Source organism: Coenobita brevimanus, chromosome 14 (assembly GCF_032717465.1).
Source record: "Coenobita brevimanus isolate Jiangsu-jjx chromosome 14, ASM3271746v2, whole genome shotgun sequence".
NCBI classification, from domain to species: Eukaryota; Metazoa; Arthropoda; class Malacostraca; order Decapoda; family Coenobitidae; genus Coenobita; species Coenobita brevimanus.
In genome coordinates, this window is record NC_136967.1 from 23,175,371 (window position 1) to 23,196,441 (window position 21,071).

The following is a 21,071-nucleotide window of genomic DNA, read 5'->3' on the forward strand; positions in this document are numbered from 1 at the left end:
AGTATAAATATTGTTTCTTTGGCCAAAAGGTCATAATGCAATGCCAGGGGCCGCATTCATACACTTTTACGAATTTATGTACAGTACAATAGTCTGGTTATACTGTAATCTTTACAGCGACATGACACGTCGCGACCGAAGTCGAATTATGTACTATCCACCAGTATGACTTCGGAAAATATTCACTTTGCGACGACACAATATAACCAGAAAATATTTATTCGCTTCACTCCGATAAAATATTATTCAATTCGTCCTTGCAACCTTTAGACGATTTTTTTATTATATATATATATATATATATATATATATATATATATATATATATATATATATATATATATATATATACTTATTTATTTATTTTTTATTTTTTAGGAGGGACCTTTCGAACTGGATAAGTTAGATACAGTGTTTACGTGCTCCTTCGTTTCTAGAAGGCTCTCCTAACCTCAACAAAATCGTTAAGAAACAAAAAACGCAAGCAAACAAATAAAACAGACATTATCAGATTTAAAGGACGAATTGTACAACACACAGTGTGATTTTAGGGGAATTACTATCCGTTACTTGTACTTGTTCATCGAAAAAAATAGGCAACACTCTTTATGAAAGTTTGGCCAGCATACCATCGTCCATGGGTGTGTCTCTCTCAGGGTGTGTGGAAGCCGCGGCCACAGTCTCAAAGTGTGCTCGTTCTGCAGGTAAGTAGACCCATTCGGACCCCATCACCTGTATCAAAAAAGGTCAACATCATTACCCTCTGTAGCACACATTTTATGCTATCATCATTTAATAATTATGAGTGTAATAATGCAACACTCGGAAGTCTGCCTTACTGACGTCCTTTCATATTGTATTTTTGCTACCTACAGTCGATTATTAGTATTATTTTATGTTTATGGGACATTTTTAGTTGTCAACGAGTTAATGAAGTGCAGAACTGAGTTCCCACCTCTACTGGTTGTAAACTCACTCCAAAGCTAATTGAATTCGTCAGTCGATAACATGATAAAAAAAAAAATGTCATCAGGATGAAGTAGATAGATACAAGACTGAGAAGCTGCACACCTTGGCTTCTCCGTGTGAAGACAGCCAACCTCCACAACAGATTAAATCTACGGGATCATAATACAACAGTTAAAGAGAATCATAGAAAACTAACATTTTAAAAGACAGACTATAATATACTCCTCCTCAAATGCAGTATGTCTATGGCTACATGTGCGTGAACATATACATAATATGTATAGTTATATACGTGTATGTATGTGTGCATATGTGCCTCTCTCTGCATATGTATGTACATACGTGTGTATCTATGTGCCACTTTAATCATCTCAAAACATGTAGTGATAATTTCTCTAGCAACTTTGTACTGTGTATGTATCTTTGTATGTTTTCGTTTATTATTGTGCTTGTAATGATAATTACTTCTATACCTTCTATGCCCTAAGATACTGATTCTGTTTTCCTCATGCACCCCTCCCTGCTTGGCCTTCAGGGACAGTGTTCCCCAGAGTGTTGGGGCTTGTACTGAATGGTAAATAAAGAACCTTAAAAAAAAAAAAAATGACGAATAGCTTTATGAGTCCCAGAGCTTGGTCTATGGTCTTAATCCCATCTACATTCTATCCTTTTCTAGTAACTTAACTTGACTGAGAAGCACACACACACACACACACACACACACACACACACACACACACACACACACACACACGTCGATCTGTTTAAATGAAGTCTAATAATGATGTATCCTCCTTTTACAGGTTGTTTCATACTCTTATAGAAATATAATGCGTTTCTTTAGTAGTGTTTTTGCAGTAAAGCTAATGATTTTTTAACCTATGCTGACATGTGATAATGAATTAAACTATTTAGTAGTTGCTGCCTATTAATGATGGGTATCATCTTTATTCGTGCTATTCATATTAACCATGTTGTACACAGTATAATCAAATAGTGTTAGCGAATGCTGCCTCCGCAGTGCAAAAGTATGTTCTGTTTTTTTCTTTTATTTACTCCAGCCTTCTCTTTTGCCCTGGAATAAGATTAAATGTAATCTTACAACAGCTAAGTCTGCAAGCTGTATAACATCAAACGAGTAACACAAGGGTTCACTAGTTTAGTCTGCAATGGGAAAGGTTTAACACAATGGCGCAGTGCATTATTATAGTGTAAGGATTGTAATTTGAGCTACCGCAGTGATAAGAGTGTGTCACGGTAAGGCAGCACGATCAGTGGTACAGTAAGTTATGAGAGTGTGTCACGGGAAGGTAGCACGATCAGTGGTACAGTAAACTATGAGGGTGTGTCACGGTAAGGTAGCACGATCAGTGGTACAGTAAGCTATTATCATCATCATCACCATCACCATCACCATCACCATCATCATCATCATCATGAGAGCGCTTAACTTCACTCACCCTCCGACTCCACTTACGATGGGTCCCTTCGTTCAGCTCTCCAGGCAGTGACTCTTCCCCCTCAAATTATCACTCTTTAGGAGTAATCGCCCTGCTCCAGCCATGAGTTCTTTCCCCTTGGTCTCCTTCACTTTGGATTAACTCTTTCAGAGATTATCCACTAAACAGAAACAACCTCAGGAAAACGGGCCCCGTGCTCATTACTGAAGTAGACACTGACGTACTATGTGGGTAACAGGAATCGACTGAGTCTTCCGGAATAGTTGATTGTTAGGTATCCAGTTGTACCTGCGATATACCATGGTCTTGCAAAGAAATACCAAAGAAGTCAGTTCGCCATTTCAAGTCACTGTTTTAAAAGCTCATGTCTCACATCTATAGAGCAAGACAGGGAGCACCAGTACCTTGAAGATACTTTTCTACAGAAATAACGACAGTGCCAAATACCCAAGTTGGGTGAATTCAAAACCACGTAGGAGAAACTGATGTGACGAGAAATCCCTTCATCTGACCTACCGCAATTATGGACCACACTAACAAGATAGGTGAATATTACCAAGACTTCCACTTACTCATCATATGCTTGGACTGACTGAACTGCTTCATCCAACAAGCCACCTAATGCCTGGACCTTAGTCTTGTTCAAAGAGACGTTTAATCTCAGTGGATTCCCATTCTTGTGAAATTCTTCGAGGAAACTCAATTGCATTTCCAGCAACTTCACTAGGATAACTGCATCATCAGCAAAGTCAAGGTCAGTTACACTGAAACTGCCAACTGATACTCCACTGTGACTTTGATTCATAGCCAGGGCAAGTACCCAATCCATCCACATGTTGAAATGTGTGGGAGCAAGGAGACATCCCTGTCTTGCACCAATAGTTACTGGGAAGAAGTTGGGTGTTCCCCCTTCACACTTAACAGCATTCTTAGCGTTTGAATACAGGCCAACAATCAGTCAGATTATCTCAGTGGGGATCCAACGGAGTCGGAGAAGTTCCCATAGTACCTCCCGATTTACTGAGTCAAATACCTTCTTATGATCCCCATAGGCTGCAAGCAGAAACTTATCGATATTCAAGGTGGTGTTCCACAAAAACTCGAAGAGCTAGGATACAGTCAACTATAGACTTCTTATGTATGAATCAGAATTTATCAGGGGTCTGAAGCTTTAGCAAATGGTCCCCGCCTACGCATCAGGAGTGTGAGCAAGAACCTTGCCTGGCATACTGAGCACTGTAATACCACTGCAGTTACTACAGTCACACTAGTCTCCTTTCGCTTCACAGATAGGGGTGACCAAACCCTTTGTCCAGTCAGGAGGAATGATAAAAGTCTGTCAGATGGCCTCTATGACTGCATACAATGCACTGATCATGGTTTCACCCCCAGCTTTGATAAGTTCCGATGGGATTCCACAATCAGCAGCTGCTCTTCCACTTTTTAGTGTAACCACTGCCTTCTTAATTTCTTCTAGCGAAGGCACGATATCATCGGTTGATGGGAAGGCGGCCTATGGTTGTACATCAGCCGACAGAAGCTTCCACTGGGTGGTTCAAAATAGTGAACCTTCCAAGTCCTATGTAACTGGCCCCCAACATGAGCCTGCATCAGCTGTCCGAACAGTTACCCTGAGAAGTGGGTCTGGAGTGGAGCTTCTCCAGGGCTCAGTAAGCAGGTCAAAGGTCATGTGTTTGCAAGCAGCCTTCTACCTCCTCAGCAGTTTCCCAGACAGCAAAACTCGCCCCTGTCTAGACAAAAGTCAGTGCTAATCCTGATCCCCAGCCAGTCAGGCAGCACGACTCTCCTCAGTCGTTGCCAATATTCCTGACGAGACAAAACTCCTCTTTGATCTTGGGCACTCTCCATCACACTCATTCGCCACTGCCAGGGTAGCACGCTTAGAAGTACTTCATTGTTCAACAAGGTCCTCATCAGAATTAAGCACCTCAGACTGATTTGAAAGTGCCACTGCATACTAATTAGCACACTCCTCATCCCGAATATTTCAAGATGGAACTCTTTTTGGTGGCATATGAAGCTTCTCTCAGTTTTAATTTGTAGCCTTGGGACCGCAACAACAGGTCTGTGATCAGCAGCAAAGAACTCTGTACTCCCCCAAACCCTGCAGTTATGAAGGATCCTCCGGCGAGTACCAACAAGCGTATGCTCAGTCTCCTTTGCAATCCCTCCATTAATGGAAAACCAAGTCTACTGGTGACGATCTGGTCACTGGAAACAGGATCCAACAATTCTACTTGAATTTCTGGTCCCAGAGCAATGGGAGCCTACACATTTCTTGAAACTTTCCCTGTCAGTGACAGTAACTGTAATGAAGTCACCCAGACCAAAAGTGTTTCTCGCGAAGGGCACTGTTTCGTGAGTCAAGTTTGACGTAGAACAGTTTTTTCACTTCAAGATCACTCATCTCATTTGGCGTGTACACTACAATAAGAGAAATGAAACCCAATGAGTGCTTCAACCTCAACAGCATTATACACTCATCAACCAGAGTAACCCGGAATTGCCACAGCATCTCCTCTAACTTGGGAACCATTATCACAACAAGACCAGTAGTATATGTGTGTAACCATTCCTGCTGATCTCGCTATACCCAGGTCGTCTCACCTCAGACAGTAGAGTTATGCCAATCCCAAACTGCCCGAACTCTCGTGGCAACAAAGCTATAGTTGGCTTGTTTTTACCTGACGGAACTGGGCCACTCGCTCAGCTTGAACACTAAGTAACAGATGCGTAAACTTCGATAAGTCTTAAGTATGAAGCAGGAAAGACTGCCCACCTAATTTTGACGGAGATTTTCGTCCCTTCGCAGCTTATTTCCCGAAGTTCAGTGGCAGAATATGAAATATTTTGGCTCTATATCCCTCCCATAGCAATTCTCCGTGACCAGCGTTAACATCTCTCTTTATCTTAGTAATCATGTTGGAGACATGGCAACTTTATATCAAGTTAATTTGGTAAGAGTATATTTAAATCTACCCTCCAATATAACTATTCCAGGCTATCAACTAAAAAAAAAGTGCTATACTCAGTGTGAGAATGCTGACATTAGTGGAGAAGTTAAGAGTGTCGCTGTGAGCCAGGACAATCACAGGTACAGCATGCTATATTCGGTTTGTTATGAGGTAAGACCGAGTCTCCTTGGTGGCTAGCCCAATCGATCCTCCAATTTGACTATTCTTGCACATCAAGTGACTTGGAATGGGTTAAAGATCTTCATTAGTTTAGAAAAATGCGCTATAGTTCATGAGAAAAGGTGGACTTACTGCTGAGATGTTGAGGGTGTCGCGGTACTCCAGCACGATGCCCGGCGAGGCCATGGCGGGAAAGCCAGCGCAGGAGTCCAACCCTGGAAGCCCCTTGTTCCTTAGGTGACGGTCGTTCTCACTGTACTCTTGTAATGGTACTGCCTCGCCCACGGGGTTCCTCACACGCACATCTGCAGGATATACGTAGATACACAGATACAGAGACCCGACACACATTTGCAGCTTGAACAAAAACGGATATTCAGAGATCACACGTACAGTCGTGGCCATAAATAATCACCTATCCTCTTGTGCCCCGTGCCTCAGGCTGGCTCCCTTACGCACGGCAAGTCACACGAGAGTAAGAGGGGCTGAGAGGGAGGGGCCAGAGAGAGAAGGGAAGGTGGGTGGGGGGACGAGTGATGGTGGTTAGGTGGAGTGAGGGAGGGGAGGGAGGGGAGGTATGGCAGGGAGAATGAAATGCAAAGTTGTGGCCACATGATTTGTCTATTTTCTTTCATTCAGGGCATCATATAAAGGAGTTACTATTCGGTAGATAAAGCTGCCTTACACCTTGTATAGCGGCGCCAGATAACAAGCTTTAGATAGGTGGTGATATCAAGGGCTGGCTTGTGAGAAAAATATACTGACGTGAGAGATCAATTATTAGGGTAGAGCCATCGAGATTGCGTGGGTCAATGCGTGGACAAGGCGACAGACTCCCGCCTTTAGGCAGGACAGGCACGCTTTTTTTTTTTTTTTTTTTAACCTCTGTCCCGCTTTTTTACTTGTGACTAAAATGTCCTGCTTTTTGTGCAAATTATCTAAAATGTCCCGTTTTTAGAAAATTACTATTACATTAGATATATCATGACCTTTTATGAAATTATGGTGAATGAGTAAAATTATGCATTATCCAAACCAAATGAAATACCAAATTGTTAATATAAAATCTGTAATACTAACTGGTAACTTTGGTCGGCCCATTCACCGTACCGTACTGTAAAGGTCATTGGAGTTCGTTTGAGTTGTTAGTGTTTGATTAGCAGCCTCTGGGTGAGGTGTTGCGTAGAAGTCGTCACTTACACTCGCATGTCACTCTCTCTCTCTCTCTCTCTCTCTCTCTATATATATATATATATATATATATATATATATATATATATATATATATATACACACACACACACGTGACAATGTCCCGCTTTTCTATCTATCTATTGCCAGAAGCCATAATCACGTAAGAGGTGACCATTTGACTTTGAGTTATTTTGCTTTTAACTCCAATAAATCTGGTCACTTTACGCGTGGAAGCCAGAGAACGACAGGACACTGGCCCGCCTCCTCCAGCACACCAAAGACGAGTGGCAGCTGTTCAAATGAAACCAGCAAACCATCAACAACATTGTTTCCCCGGTGCCTCGACGCCTGCTTGAGGTTTTTAGGGCATGAGGCCACTGGCCTAGTTATTAAGGCTTCTCTGGTTGCTTTGGCTTGACCAGTGTCAGTAAACATTGACATAGATATATTTTGGGAGTTTGGGTAGGATTTTGTTTCATTTTCCCTCTAACAGATTATGAGGGATACCGTTACCATAGCCACCCACGAGCACAGACATCAAATTTATTTACCTTTTATGCACAATAATTTTAAATAGCCTTTTCATATAGAGAATGTCATTAAATAATTATTGAACTGACATGATGGTGAATGTATAGAGGGGGTGTATACTGCGAGGGTGATCATATTTACTGTGGACAGAGCTATGTCAAAGGTTGCATATAATATTTTGTTCCAAATATTAATTACATGTAAGGGTAGAAGACGTTTCTTACACAAACATTACTGAAGTCAAAGCCATCTAGATTCCATTCTGCGTCTGAAGTCAAAATACACGTATAAACACAAATATCTGGCTCCGCACAAATGTTTGATCTGTCACGTCAGTATTTTTCTCTCATGAGCCAGGCCTTGATATCACCACCTATCTAAAGCTTGTTATCTGACGCCGCTATACAAGATGAAATGCAGCATTATCTACCGAATAGTAACTCCTTTATATGATGCCCTGAATGAAAGAAAATAGACAAATTATGTGGCCACAACTTCGCATTTCATTCTCCCTCCCCTACCTACCCCCCTTCCCTCCCTCACTCCATCCCAGCACCATCGCTCTTCCTCCCACCCGCCTTCCCTTCTCTCTCTGGCCCCCTCCCTCTCATCCCTTCTTACTCCAGTGTGACTTGCCGCGCATAAGGGAGCCAGTCTGAGGAACGGGGTACAGGATGATAGGTGATTATTTATGGCCACAACTGTACATCTGCAGTTTGGACGTGGACATAGATGCACAGGTCACATAGACTACACGTCGGTCTGCAGGTTACACACAGACATAGATACACAGAACATACAGACCACCCGGATTTCCGAAGTTTACGGATATATGCACAGACCATAAAGACCACGTGTACGTAAACAGGGTACACATACACACCGATGGAATGACCTTACAGATCACACGCATGTCTGCAGAGTACATGTTATTACTGTACAATGATTCTTGCAGGTTTTCCAACACCTCTCTCTCTCTCTTTCCTTCTGAGACCTGATCTTTTTTATTACACTTTCTGCGCTGTTATCCTTTTTTCACTTTAAACTCTTCGAATAGATGCCTTAGCTATAATCTACCCAGTAACAAGTGTCCTTGAAGAGATCCAAAAATTATAATGCAATGAAGAAATAACCAAAGACTAGACAACAGCAGAGTTGTTAAAACACACACACACACACACACACACACACACACACACACACACACACACACACACACACACACACACACACACACACACACACACACACACACACACACACACACACACACACACACACACACACACACACACACACACACACACACACACACACACACACACACACACACACACACACACACACACACACACACACACACACACACACACACACACACACACACACACACACACACACACACACACACACACACACACACACACACACACACACACACACACACACACACACACACACACACACACACACACACACACACACACACACACACACACACACACACACACACACACACACACACACACACACACACACACACACACACACACACACACACACACACACACACACACACACACACACACACACACACACACACACACACACACACACACACACACACACACACACACACACACACACACACACACACACACACACACACACACACACACACACACACACACACACACACACACACACACACACACACACACACACACACACACACACACACACACACACACACACACACACACACACACACACACACACACACACACACACACACACACACACACACACACACACACACACACACACACACACACACACACACACACACACACACACACAGGAGCTTTGAAAGTATTTCTTGTGATAGAGTTCCCACTATGGTATACATATCAACCTGCTACATTAACCCTTTCACTTCGATACTTTCTCTTAACGTTATTCTTGTTGCTCAGGAATATTTTGTTCAGCTTGGGAGGGGCTTTTTGAACTGGAAGGGATACTGTAGACGAAGCCTTCATTCATCTCTTCACCCCTAGATGTCTTTCCAATGTTGAATGAAAAATCGACTAATCAGACCTTGAAGCCTGATGACGAAAATTTCGTTTTATTATTGCTCTTAAATTCAGGGTAAATTTCTCAACAGGACGGCTTAGCTATACCCTTCATAAGCCCCCTGTTTACTGAGTACTCTCTTAAGCAGAATAAAATCGCCTGACTGCAGCAAAAGCTAAGTGAGATTAAATATTACGGCTGAACGGGACAAAATGAAAAGTACGTCATCGTAGCGAAGGGGCTAATTCACTTGGAGGAAGTGAAGAAGAGAATGAGAGAAGGGGGAAGTTTGAGAATGAGAGATGAAAAAAGGGAGAAAGTGGAGTGATTGATGGAAGGAGAGAGAGAGAGAGAGAGAGAGAGAGAGAGAGAGAGAGAGAGAATAAAGGAGGAAGGAAGCGACTGATGAACTGACTGGAGATGCATCCGTGGAAGCTGTGGTAGTGATCGAAGCGGCTGTCGATGCCCTGCTCTATGCCCCCCAGGTAGAGGCCAGTCGGGGTGGTGGTCACTGCAGGGAAGGGTTCTATCGTTCTTAGTGTCTCCACCTCGTGAGCCTCCCTGTCCACCTGTAAACGCAATAAGTTTCAAGATTTATAAACATCAGAGAGTCAAATAGTAAGTGTGTGATGACCAGTCGATAAAAACACCCAGGAAAGCTGTGAAGAGGAAAAGTTTTATATAATTCTCAGTGGTAGCATCCGTCGAGTCTCCCTGTCCATCTGAAACACAAATATATATCAGTTTTTGCATGATAGCAAAATACAAAGAGGATCAAACAATGTGATGTCTTATCCTCACTGACTTCTACCAAACTTCCTTGTTCACACTTTATAAATTAAATTTTAACAGGCCCGTAGCCAGACTATTTGAAGTGGGGGGGGGGTAGGGCTTTTCTGCTGAATCTGGACTTGCATAACAGCCGGCTGGTCAAAGGTCTGCTGCATGCTTGCTATGGGAGTCTGAGTGTAAGCATAAACGACGTTGAGAAGCAGCACAAAACTTCTGAACATCGGAGGGTGACTCTTTTTGCAGTGATTTTAAGAAAGACCGTGAAACAGTGAACCATTAGGCAGGTGGGGCGGGAGGCGTCCGACCCTCTCGACCCCTTCCCTGGCTACGGGCCTGTTTAACTCACACGGGGATGTTAATAAATAAAATCAAGATAGGTACAGATTAATGATCTGCAGTGAGAATTGGTATTGCACATATTCATTTCACTCTTTAGTCCTACATATCCGTATACTATAGATGAACTGAAAAGAAGACCCAGCAACGTGATCCAGTACATAATGTCTAGGGAAATACTATGGTCTTGGTGGAAGAGCATGCTGGACCGAGAAGTTTGTGTACTCAGAATGGTGGTAAGCACTTTCAGCACTCCATATAAGGTGGTAGCTGCTGTAGTTCTAAGAATATATTTCTTTTAAAACGGAGTTCAGTCAGGCATCTTTTAGATGGAGAGACTAGAATGCAATGATCATAGCGATACACAAGTGCGATCTCGCACTTGCTCCTGTGGAGGGCTCTCGCGCTGTGCACTCGCTTTTTCGTGCTTCGCAGTCGTTTCCTCGTGCTTCTCACTCGATTCCTCGCGCTTCGCTCGCCCGTTGCGATCATTTCAGGTAATCCGAGTCACGTTTATTTAAAGCCATCAAAAACTACTGTGAACGCAACCCTAATTTCACGCACTCACGCTGGGAGCGGCTTTTTTGGTCAAACTTTCATCGCTCATTAAATACAGTAAAAGTTTTTCAATCGTGATGGGACCAAGGTTTTTAACATCAGCGAATTTTTTACGATTTTTGTGTCAATTTTGGTGCGATTTGAATGTGTAGTTTCGGCTTCCCAGAATACACACACACATAGACACACACACGGCTAGTGCTATAGTATATTAGATAAGACTTGAGTGTCATCAACGTAGAATTCATCACATAAGAGTGTCATTACAATACGCTTCATTACATAGAGTGCCAACATCTGACTTCATCACATAAGTCTGCCATCACTGCAGTCTTCATTTCAAAAGACTGCCATCATCATTGATTTCATCGCAGAAAACTGCCAGCATAAGACAGCCATCATCGTAACTTTCATCACATAAGGTTTCCATCATCGTAACCTTCAGCACATAAGACTGCCATCGTCGTAGCTTTCGCCACATCAGACTCACATGAAGGTAACCACTGCCACATAAGACTTGACTACTAAAATCGTAGCCTTCACCACAGTCATGCTAGACTGCCATAATCTTAGCATTCACCAAATAAGATTAAGCTTCCATAATCCAAACTTTACCTTAACCCTTAGCTCACCTTCAGTCCACATAGGAATACAGAGTACCTTAACTGCAGCTCATTTCCCAGCAGACTATACTTTCATATTACCCTTACCTTAACCCTCAGCTCTCCCTCGGTCCACTGAATGACAACGTAATGGCGGAGACCATTGTAGGCGGACATTCCCTTGATGCCCGGCGTGACCCTCACCCCCAGCACGTTCTCAGTGTCTAGGTCCTCCAGCTGCGCCTCCACTAGGATGGCTCCGGTAGGTTCCACGGCAACCAGCATATAGTCGAAGGGCTTTCTGTAGGATGAACCAGTTGCTCTCGCTTCACATTCCGCTTTTTGTAATGATTAGTGCTATCAGAAGAAATTAAACATCACTTCATTATTATCGTCTTCACCTCTATAATCATCGTCTTTATTGTTTTATAGTTCTAGGTCATGAATCGTTTGCTCATACTTCACATCTCGCTTTTTTAAGTCATTACTGCTGTCAAAATAAACATTATCATCGTCACAATCTGTGGGATGAACTGATTGTTCTTTTTCGACATATTATACATATACCGGTAAACATATATATATATATATATATATATATATATATATATATATATATATATATATATATATATATATATATATATATATATATATATATATATATAATCATCATCATCATCATCATCAGCCATAACTAGTCCACTGCTGAACAAAGGCCTCCCCCAGCCTTTTCCACGAATTCCTTGACTGAGCCAATCTTTGCCACGTTTTCCCTGCAAATTTCTCCATCTCATCTCTCCATATCATGTCTGGCCTTTTTCTGCTCCGCTTGCATTCTCTTGGTGTCCAGTTCTTCAGCCTCTTACTCCTTCGGTTATCCCTTATAGTCCAGGCCCTTAGGGAGTTATGAGGAGGGTTTTGTGCAGATTTGTCTACAAGTACCAAATTTGGCTCAGATGTAGACCAGAACGTACTTTTTTCATTTTTGGAGAGCGCCAAACCCAGCGGTCACTCGGGCCGCCATGTTGGCCAAATCCAAAATGGCTGCCAGCCAATACATGATTGTATCACAACTTCGTAACCAAAAGTCGTAGAATCATGAATGAACTCAATGACGATACCTAGATTAGAATCAATTAGATCTTGCAGCAGTGATGTTTTCTTATAGTTCCTATGTGATTGGTGCTCAGCACCCTTGTAACACACTTGTGCAGTAGCATTCTCGCAAGTGCCCACATTTATGTTGTTCACATCAAAAGGTAAAGGCCTCCAAAATTGAAATCAGTCTGTTCTGGTCTACATCTGGCCCAAATTTAGTGCTTGGAGACAAATCTGCCATATAGGGCCTGGAGTATTTCGGGAGTTGAACATTAAATGATTTAAATAAAACTTTGTGTTTACTTGGCTTAGTTTTGATCTCATTTGACGTTTTATATGCCATTGGGGGGTTATAATGACCAAGAATGTCAAAACAGAGGTCAAATTTGGAATCCTTGAGGTCAAAAACCTATAAAAAGTGAGTTCATTCATGATTCTACGACTTTTGGTTACGAAGTTGTGATACAATCATGTATCGGCTGGCAGCCATTTTGGATTTGGCCAACATGGCGGCCCGAGTGAGCGCTGGGCTTGGCGCTCTCCAAAAATGAAATAAGTATGTTCTGGTCTACATCTGAGCCAAATTTGGTGCTTGTAGACAAATCTGCACAATTTAGTCCCTAAGGGCCTGGACTATTATTCTTGCTACGAGTATATGGCCTGCCGACCTCCATTTCTGTTCTTTTATAACTTCTATAATATCTTTGACTTTAGTCTGTTCTCTCACCCAAGTTGATCTTTTCCTGTCTCGTAAAGATATTCCCAACATTGACCTTTCCATTGCTGTCTGAGAAAGGATTAATTTATTTTCCATTGATTTTGTCAGTTTCCAGGTCTCACAACCATACGTCATAGCTGGAATTATACATTCGTTATATACTTTTCGTTTCATACAAACAGGCAAGCTACTTTTCATAATGTCTCTATGTTTACCGAAAGCTTTCCATCCAATTGTAATGCGTCATTTTATTTCGCTATCATGATCTTTCGTTAATTTTAGTCTTTGTCCCAAGTAGTTGTACTCCTTAACTTCTTGAAGAAATTCTTCGCAGATTCTGATAACGTTCTTTGGTGTTTGTGGGTTAAACATTACTTCGGTTCTTCTTTAGTCCTACTTTCAGACTTTCTCTGTTCAGGTCATTTAACATTTCTTGCAATGCCTCCGCTGTTTCGGAGATTAGGACAATATCATCTGCAAATCTTAAGTGGTTTAGCTTTTCTCCATCAATGTTCACTCCTTTGTTTTCCCAGTCTAGCTTTCTGAAAATACTTTCTAGGCATGCTGTAAATAATTTTGGTGAAATTGTATCTCCATGACGCACGCCCTTCTCAATCTTAATTTTTTCTGAGTCCTTATGTAATTTAACTGTAGCAGTTCCCTCTTTATATATGTTTTCGAGCAGGTTTACAATGTTCTCATTCACTCCTAGTTCTCGCAATGAATTTATAATTGCTATGTGCTCCACTGAGTCGAAAGCCTTTTCGTAATCAACAAAACCTAGGCAAAGTGGTTTATTATATTCTATAGTTTTCTCAATTAGCTGGTTCATTGTATGTAGATGATCAGTGGTCGAATAGCCTACCCGCTTCGGAATCCTGCCTGTTCACGAGGTTGGTTTTCCTCCAAAATTGTTGTTATTCTGTTCGTAAGGACTTTAGTGAAGAGTTTGTAAATGACTGATAATAAGTTAATGGGTCGATAGTTACTAAGATCTTTTGAGTCACCTTTCTTGTAGAGTAAAATAACTATTGCATTACAACATGTTTTGGGAATTTTCTTCTGTTTTATACAGTGGGTAAATAAGTGAGCAAGCCTATTTTGTACTTCTACTCCGGCATCCAACAGTAAATCTGTTACTATTCCATCTTCTCCCGGAGCCTTCCCACTTTTCATATTTTTAAGACAAATATTTACTTCGTCTGGTGTTACCTCAGGTATTTCGCTTGTGTCAACTGAAAAGTTAGCTATTGGTACTAGTGTCTTTGATGCATACAGTTCTCTGTAAAATTCTTCAACTCTCTTCACCATCTTATCTCTGCATTCAATTATTTCACCTTTTTTTTTCTTTCAGTGATGTCATTTGTTGCTTTCCTAGTGCCATTTTACTTCGGACCTGTATATATATATATATATATATATATATATATATATATATATATATATATATATATATATATATATATATATATATATATATATATATATATATATATATTGTCAAGTAAGGCAAAGTAAAAGTATTAGTGACGTGTGATGATACCTCTGCTCGTATTCGACATCTTGTTTTTGAGACTGATAGGCATTGTCAGAGTAAAGTAATCATTGTTTCATCATTATCATCTATATGTTCATCGTGCAAATCATCATGAACGTTGCCATTCGCATCATCTTATGCAAATATCATCATCATCATCATCATCACAATTATTATCATATTGGTAACCTAAGTGTTTCTCTATTTTATATAACTTAGGCAGGATTCAATAGGTGCTAAGGAAAGCCACTTTCATGTGGTGGCATCGATATAACTGGGCGGCTCAACTGCTTGTTCATACAGATGTCATCTGATTATTTTTCTATTCTCCCAAAGGAAGTCAACAATAATAAACATTTTTTACAATAGAAGCAGGAAAGCATGACAGGCACATCATCTATCAGCTAAGTGCCCAGTGATGTAACACACACACACACACACACACACACACACCGAACTCCACTCCTCCCTTGTAAGGCGCAGGAACCCAGTGTTAGGCTATTTCAACCTATGGTAACATTACGATAGAAACTCCAGTCGCCTCTCTGTGACTCGAACCCCGACTGTTGCCCTACACCAGTAGACTACCAGGCTTTCTTCAATCATGCAAATTTTAAGTATACAACTGAAGAAAAGGACGTCTACAAAACTTAAAAGACAGTAGGCTACAATTCTTGAAAATTTATCTCGTTCATCACAGTACAATGACCGCCATCACTCATTTACTGTCTGAGCTGTTGGATTGGTGAAGGTCGAAGAGAACTGTCCCTGATACCTCAAAATCTACTAACACCGATTGTTATTGTCTCACTGGCGAAAAACAGGGTCATCATGATGGTGGTGAAGAGGACGATAGTATTAATAAACGAGAGAGAGAGAGAGAGAGAGAGAGTTCAACTCGTAAAACTAAATCTCCTATCTGTTCAACCCATCATGAAGAGCAGACTTACTCTTTGTCGGTGGATCTGAGTAGTGCCACGAGCTGCGGCTGTTGGTGTCGCTTGGATGCTGAGAAGGCCAGCTCCATCGTGACCTCCTCCATGATGGGCGACACTGTGGCGTAACGGCTGATCCACTCACGACCAGAGAACGTGTACGCAATCTCTGAAGGGGAATAATATATAGACAAGTGAATCAGTAGATTAATGAAATCATAAAACGAGATGAATAAACGAATCGAAATAAAATATTAATCGTTTTAATCTTAGCCCCTGGCCTTTGGTTCCTTCTTCTTGCATTAAAAAAAAAGAAGAAAAAAGCAGCATCATTTACTCCCTCTGTCCGTCAGCTGTTGTATACAAAAGTTTGCACTGAAGCAAACTGAAACATCTACATGCACGCACCGCTGACCACTGAAGTTTACCTAAGATATATCACTTCTTGTCTGTTTAAGAGTACTGACAGAGAGTTAAGCCCGGGTCACACGAGCACTTTTTTCGGCAATAAATAATCGGCAATATACAGCCAAGCCGATTTTGTGAGAATATGAAGCCGAGTCTGGTCACACGTAGTTAGCCAGGTTTGTTCCTGATTTCGGCTCAACTGTTTATTCGGTGCCAGACCGAGTCGTACGTGCACAATAACAAGCTAAAGCAGGTCTGTTTGATTTGACTGGAGGGGGTAGACAACAACATCACAGATATGGATGATAATATAGCTGCTTATGCTATGTTATTACTTCTGAAGAAAAAGAAGCAAAAGAAGAAAGGAAGGAAGCGTCTGTGGAGTCGTGAGTGGCTACAGAGAAGGAAAGAAGAGAGTATGGCTTTCAGACTGATGAGGGAGCTAAGAGAAGAAGATCCAGCCAGCCTGAGAAACTGGATTAGGCTAGACCAGGCGCAGTTCCAAGAGCTCCTTACCTTGGTCACTCCAGTAATTGAAAAGCAGAATACCAACATGCATGAAGCAGTGACTGCCAACGAACGCCTAACCTTGACACTTTGTTATTTAGCATCAGGTAAGTTTGTCTGGTACCTTGTTGGGCAGCCCAATTAAGAAGTTTTGGTGTCAACTTCAATTTTTGGGTGAACATTTGTGTGTGTGGGTGGGTGTGTGATTCAGGGATAATACTGATTTCTATTAAAAAAAAAAAATCTAACCAACTGAATAACCTATCCTTGAACTGAATCTGAAAGTCATTTCATACAGTGACTGCCCTGGTAATTTATGATGGTTGCTGTTGAAAAAGGGGTATTTACCATTTGACACTAAAACTTCTTAAATACTCATCCACATCTAGGCCTATTAAAGAAACCCATATGAAGTATTTCCAAATTTTGGTATTTTTGTATATTATGTCCACCTGCAATAATGTGGACTAAGAGCAGATTTTGCAAAATTACGTATTTCCAATACAAAAATGGGAAGAAAAAAATTACTCATCAAAATACACCAGAAAGTGTTGTGGAAGGGGGGCAAGGGGTGTACTGGCTACTTGTAAAAGTTTACCATCCAAGCTACCTTCTTTATGATAAACATAATAGTAAATACAGGTAACTACAGTCTTAGATACTATGAAATATTTTCATATGTAAATTGTTCTCACCTCCATTTAGCTGTGAGAGTTCTGGGTATTCTTCCATGATAGTGGCTGCAATATTTTTGAAAATCTCCTGCCTCAGCTTGGTTTTGTGATAAAGAGGATCTCTTGGGTCCCACAGACATGGATTCTGCCTCACATATGGAAGTAATGAGGCCTCAGAAGACCGACACCAAGCCATTTTCTTCTTTATGTTTGCCATCACGAATTGTTTTGAAGAGATGTTCACTTGGAGTTTGCTGCACGCTGGTACACCTTTGTTTTTCGTACTGTGACTGTCTTGCTTTCAGCTTAAACAATAGATTGTATAATATTTGGATACTGTGCCTGTACTTGAATCAATAGCTGACAAAATAGCATTTTTAAACAAATTTTTTTTATTCTCACACAACAGGTCTCTATGATTGTCTTCTCACAATACTGTACAGAGGTCAAGACAGTACTCACTATGTCTGCCACCCTCACATATATATAATATAACTTTTTAATGAGCATTGGCTTGATTAATCATATATAAAAGCTTCACAAATTTCTCAGGTGAAGCATCAGTTGTCAATTCTGCTCCGTAGTATTGCCGAAAATCGGCAATAAAAGACGGACACGACCGACTCACCAAAATATCGGCAATTCTAGCCGAGTTTCAGCCGAGTTTGTGTTGCCGGCTATTTATTGCCGAAAAAAGTGCTCGTGTGACCCGGGCTTTATAATCTCATAGTCTACTTCATTCCAAGTTGCTCTGTTCCAGTCATGCCTCTCACTTTCCTGAGTGATTAGACTACGTTTAATATCTTTTTCACACCATCCTTTCATCTCTTCATCGGTCTCCCTCTTCCTCTCACTCTGACAATTTCCAGTATATATATATATATATATATATATATATATATATATATATATATATATATATATCATCTCATCATCCGTTTGAGTATCCACTGCAGGGCAGGCCTAACCCGACCGAAGTCGGGACGATACAGCCAAAGTATCTCTACCAAGTGGCTTAGGCTGTCTTGTAGAGATTGTATGTAGGGTTAGAAGTGCTTGCAAGTGTAACTGTAGTGTTGGAGTGGCTTTGGATGTGTGTGTAGTCTGTGAACCAAGTATATTCGGCCCGCGCAAGCCGACTGGGTGCAAGCATACTTTATATTATGCGACACTGGTTCAACCACAGCACCCCTTATGTTCGCCAAAGTAGTACATGGCCAGAAGAACGCTCCCAAAGTTTATTACCCTGGCGGGGCGCGAACCCTCGTTCTTCATTGTACGAAACGCACACTTTACCACTGTACCACAGAGGTGTGTGTATATATATATATATATATATATATATATATATATATATATATATATATATATATATAAATACCTCCGACTCCTCCCCATACTACCATTATAAGTCCTGGTCAGCTCTTTCCATGGTGATGAAATGATCAAAGAAAATGAAACATATCATCATCATCATTCCAGCCCCTCCTTTCCTCCAATATTAATACTGGAAGGTAGGGGAGAAATGTGGGTTGTAGGGTTACGTGGCTGCGGCTGGGGGGGTGGGGGTTGAGGTGTGAGAAGGATGCGTCAGTAGCCTAAGGCAATAGGGTTAGTTTGTCAGATTCAAGAGACTCCTTACCAAATGCTTTAGGTAGATGGTGGCGTCCATCTTCCTCTCACATGCTATAGTGCAGCCTACTTCTTCCTTCCCCTTCCTCATTCTGTCTCTGTGTCTTCCCTCCTCTCTTCCTTCTTCTCCCTTTCCTTCCTGTCATATTTTAATACTCATCATTCCACTTCAGGTGGCTCTACACTACGGGACAAGCCTCATGGTTTCTTGTAACTTAGGAAACCGCTCTCATCGTTGGACGGTAGCTATATAAATAAACTACGGAGTGAAGTGGAGTCTGCTATAGTGCCCCTGTTAACTGGGGGGGAAAGGCAAATGTGGCGTCCATCCAGGAATCTCCACACTTTTCCCTGTGCCTAGCTGTAGCGAGGCGCTGTTTGCCGCAAAAGAACACCCATTCACCACACGGGATGGCCCTGCGGGGGCATTTGCGTGCCTGAGCTTGTTGTGTCTGCTCGGCCAGACAGACTGGGGTTGATCAACAACAACAACAACAATATGGTAATCCCTTCCTTACCAAGACATCTTTCTAGTTTTAGTCAGGTCACCAAAAGACAATATGATTAAAAATAAGGGGGATCCCTTGTAGTGATGGTGTTACTAGAGATTGTAACACCTAACCTGTCCAGTATAAAAAGTGTCTCGAAGGGTATATAAAATCGCCTAGAGATCGCAAAAATAAGATAAATCGAAGTCATCGGAGTAAAGACGTTTATGTTTTGCACGAGGAAGAAATTAGTGGTGTATAGTGAGAAAGAATATTAATTATGATAAAAAGTGAAATATTATTAGGAGATTGTTTCTAATTCCTTCAATATGGTCACTCTCCGGCACAGAATTCAAATGTCTGGTGGATGCAAGAATGAAATACAGTGTCGTAATTTTGCCGGAATGGAAATGCAAAAAGAAAAAAAAAAAGGAGGGGTTGCTGTATTTTCTTTATCCTTTACTACAGGGCGCTATCAACAACGGAATAATTTCGTGTGATAGTTGCAAAAATAAAATACAGAGTTATTATCATGCTCCAGAGGAGCAAAACTCACCTGAACTGCATATGGGGCCGGTGTAGGAGGTGCCGGAGCAATCACAGTGGAAGTTATTGAAGTACTGGAAGTCCTCAGTGCATTTGCCCCCATTCAGACAAGGCTTCAGGTCACACGCCATGCTGCAGGTGTTCTTCACACTCTCCACTGCACAACCACAAGGAAGAACATCATTGTCGTAAGCTAACATCATGCTAATGCATAATAAAAGACACTGAGTAGTTGCAGTTGTCTTTCACATCTTCTACACTGCCTAAGGTAGGGAACAATGGATTAGGCGGTGCCACGAAAACTAGTAACAAACTCGCTCATCCATTGTATACCTACATAATGACAGTCCATTACAATGATAAACGGGTGGATCCATAAACTGTATACCTATGTAGGAGAAACAAGATGCTCCTGCCTAGTTCACCCACAACACTTTGCCTTAGACGAACAGTGATGTCAAGACTCATACCATTATCATTTGAAGCTAGTTCATAAATTCTTTAATTAAGTACATTTCGGTCTAATATGAATTTCATATGACTTAATAATTCCCTGCCGTAACAAGGATTGCTATTACAAGGAAACAAGAGATTTCAAAAGGTTCTGTGTCCCCCCACCCCCTCCGTGTTGTTTAGTTATCCGTAAATCAACTGGCTGGAACCGGATGCAAGACTTATTCCAGCCGAACGACTGGAATTGGGCCTGGATTTACGAACAAACTTTAAATTCCCAGCCATTATTACCGTTTGCTTTTACAGGAATTACAAGGAAATGAGAATGCAGAATCTTCTCATCTCTATTCTTCCTCTTAAAGAATATATATATATATATATATATATATATATATATATATA

The 21,071-nt window shown here is 41.3% G+C and overlaps 1 protein-coding gene across 1 annotated transcript in view; it reads right to left on the minus strand.

Moving 5' to 3' along the window:
• Positions 1–21,071, minus strand: part of axo (axotactin) — a 106,029-nt gene that overhangs the window by 17,917 nt on the left and 67,041 nt on the right. Inside the window, 6 exon segments of the mRNA XM_080265183.1 lie at positions 630–732; positions 5,717–5,889; positions 9,798–9,951; positions 11,779–11,971; positions 15,977–16,130; positions 20,227–20,373. Of these exon segments, the coding sequence (XP_080121309.1) occupies positions 630–732; positions 5,717–5,889; positions 9,798–9,951; positions 11,779–11,971; positions 15,977–16,130; positions 20,227–20,373 (924 nt within the window).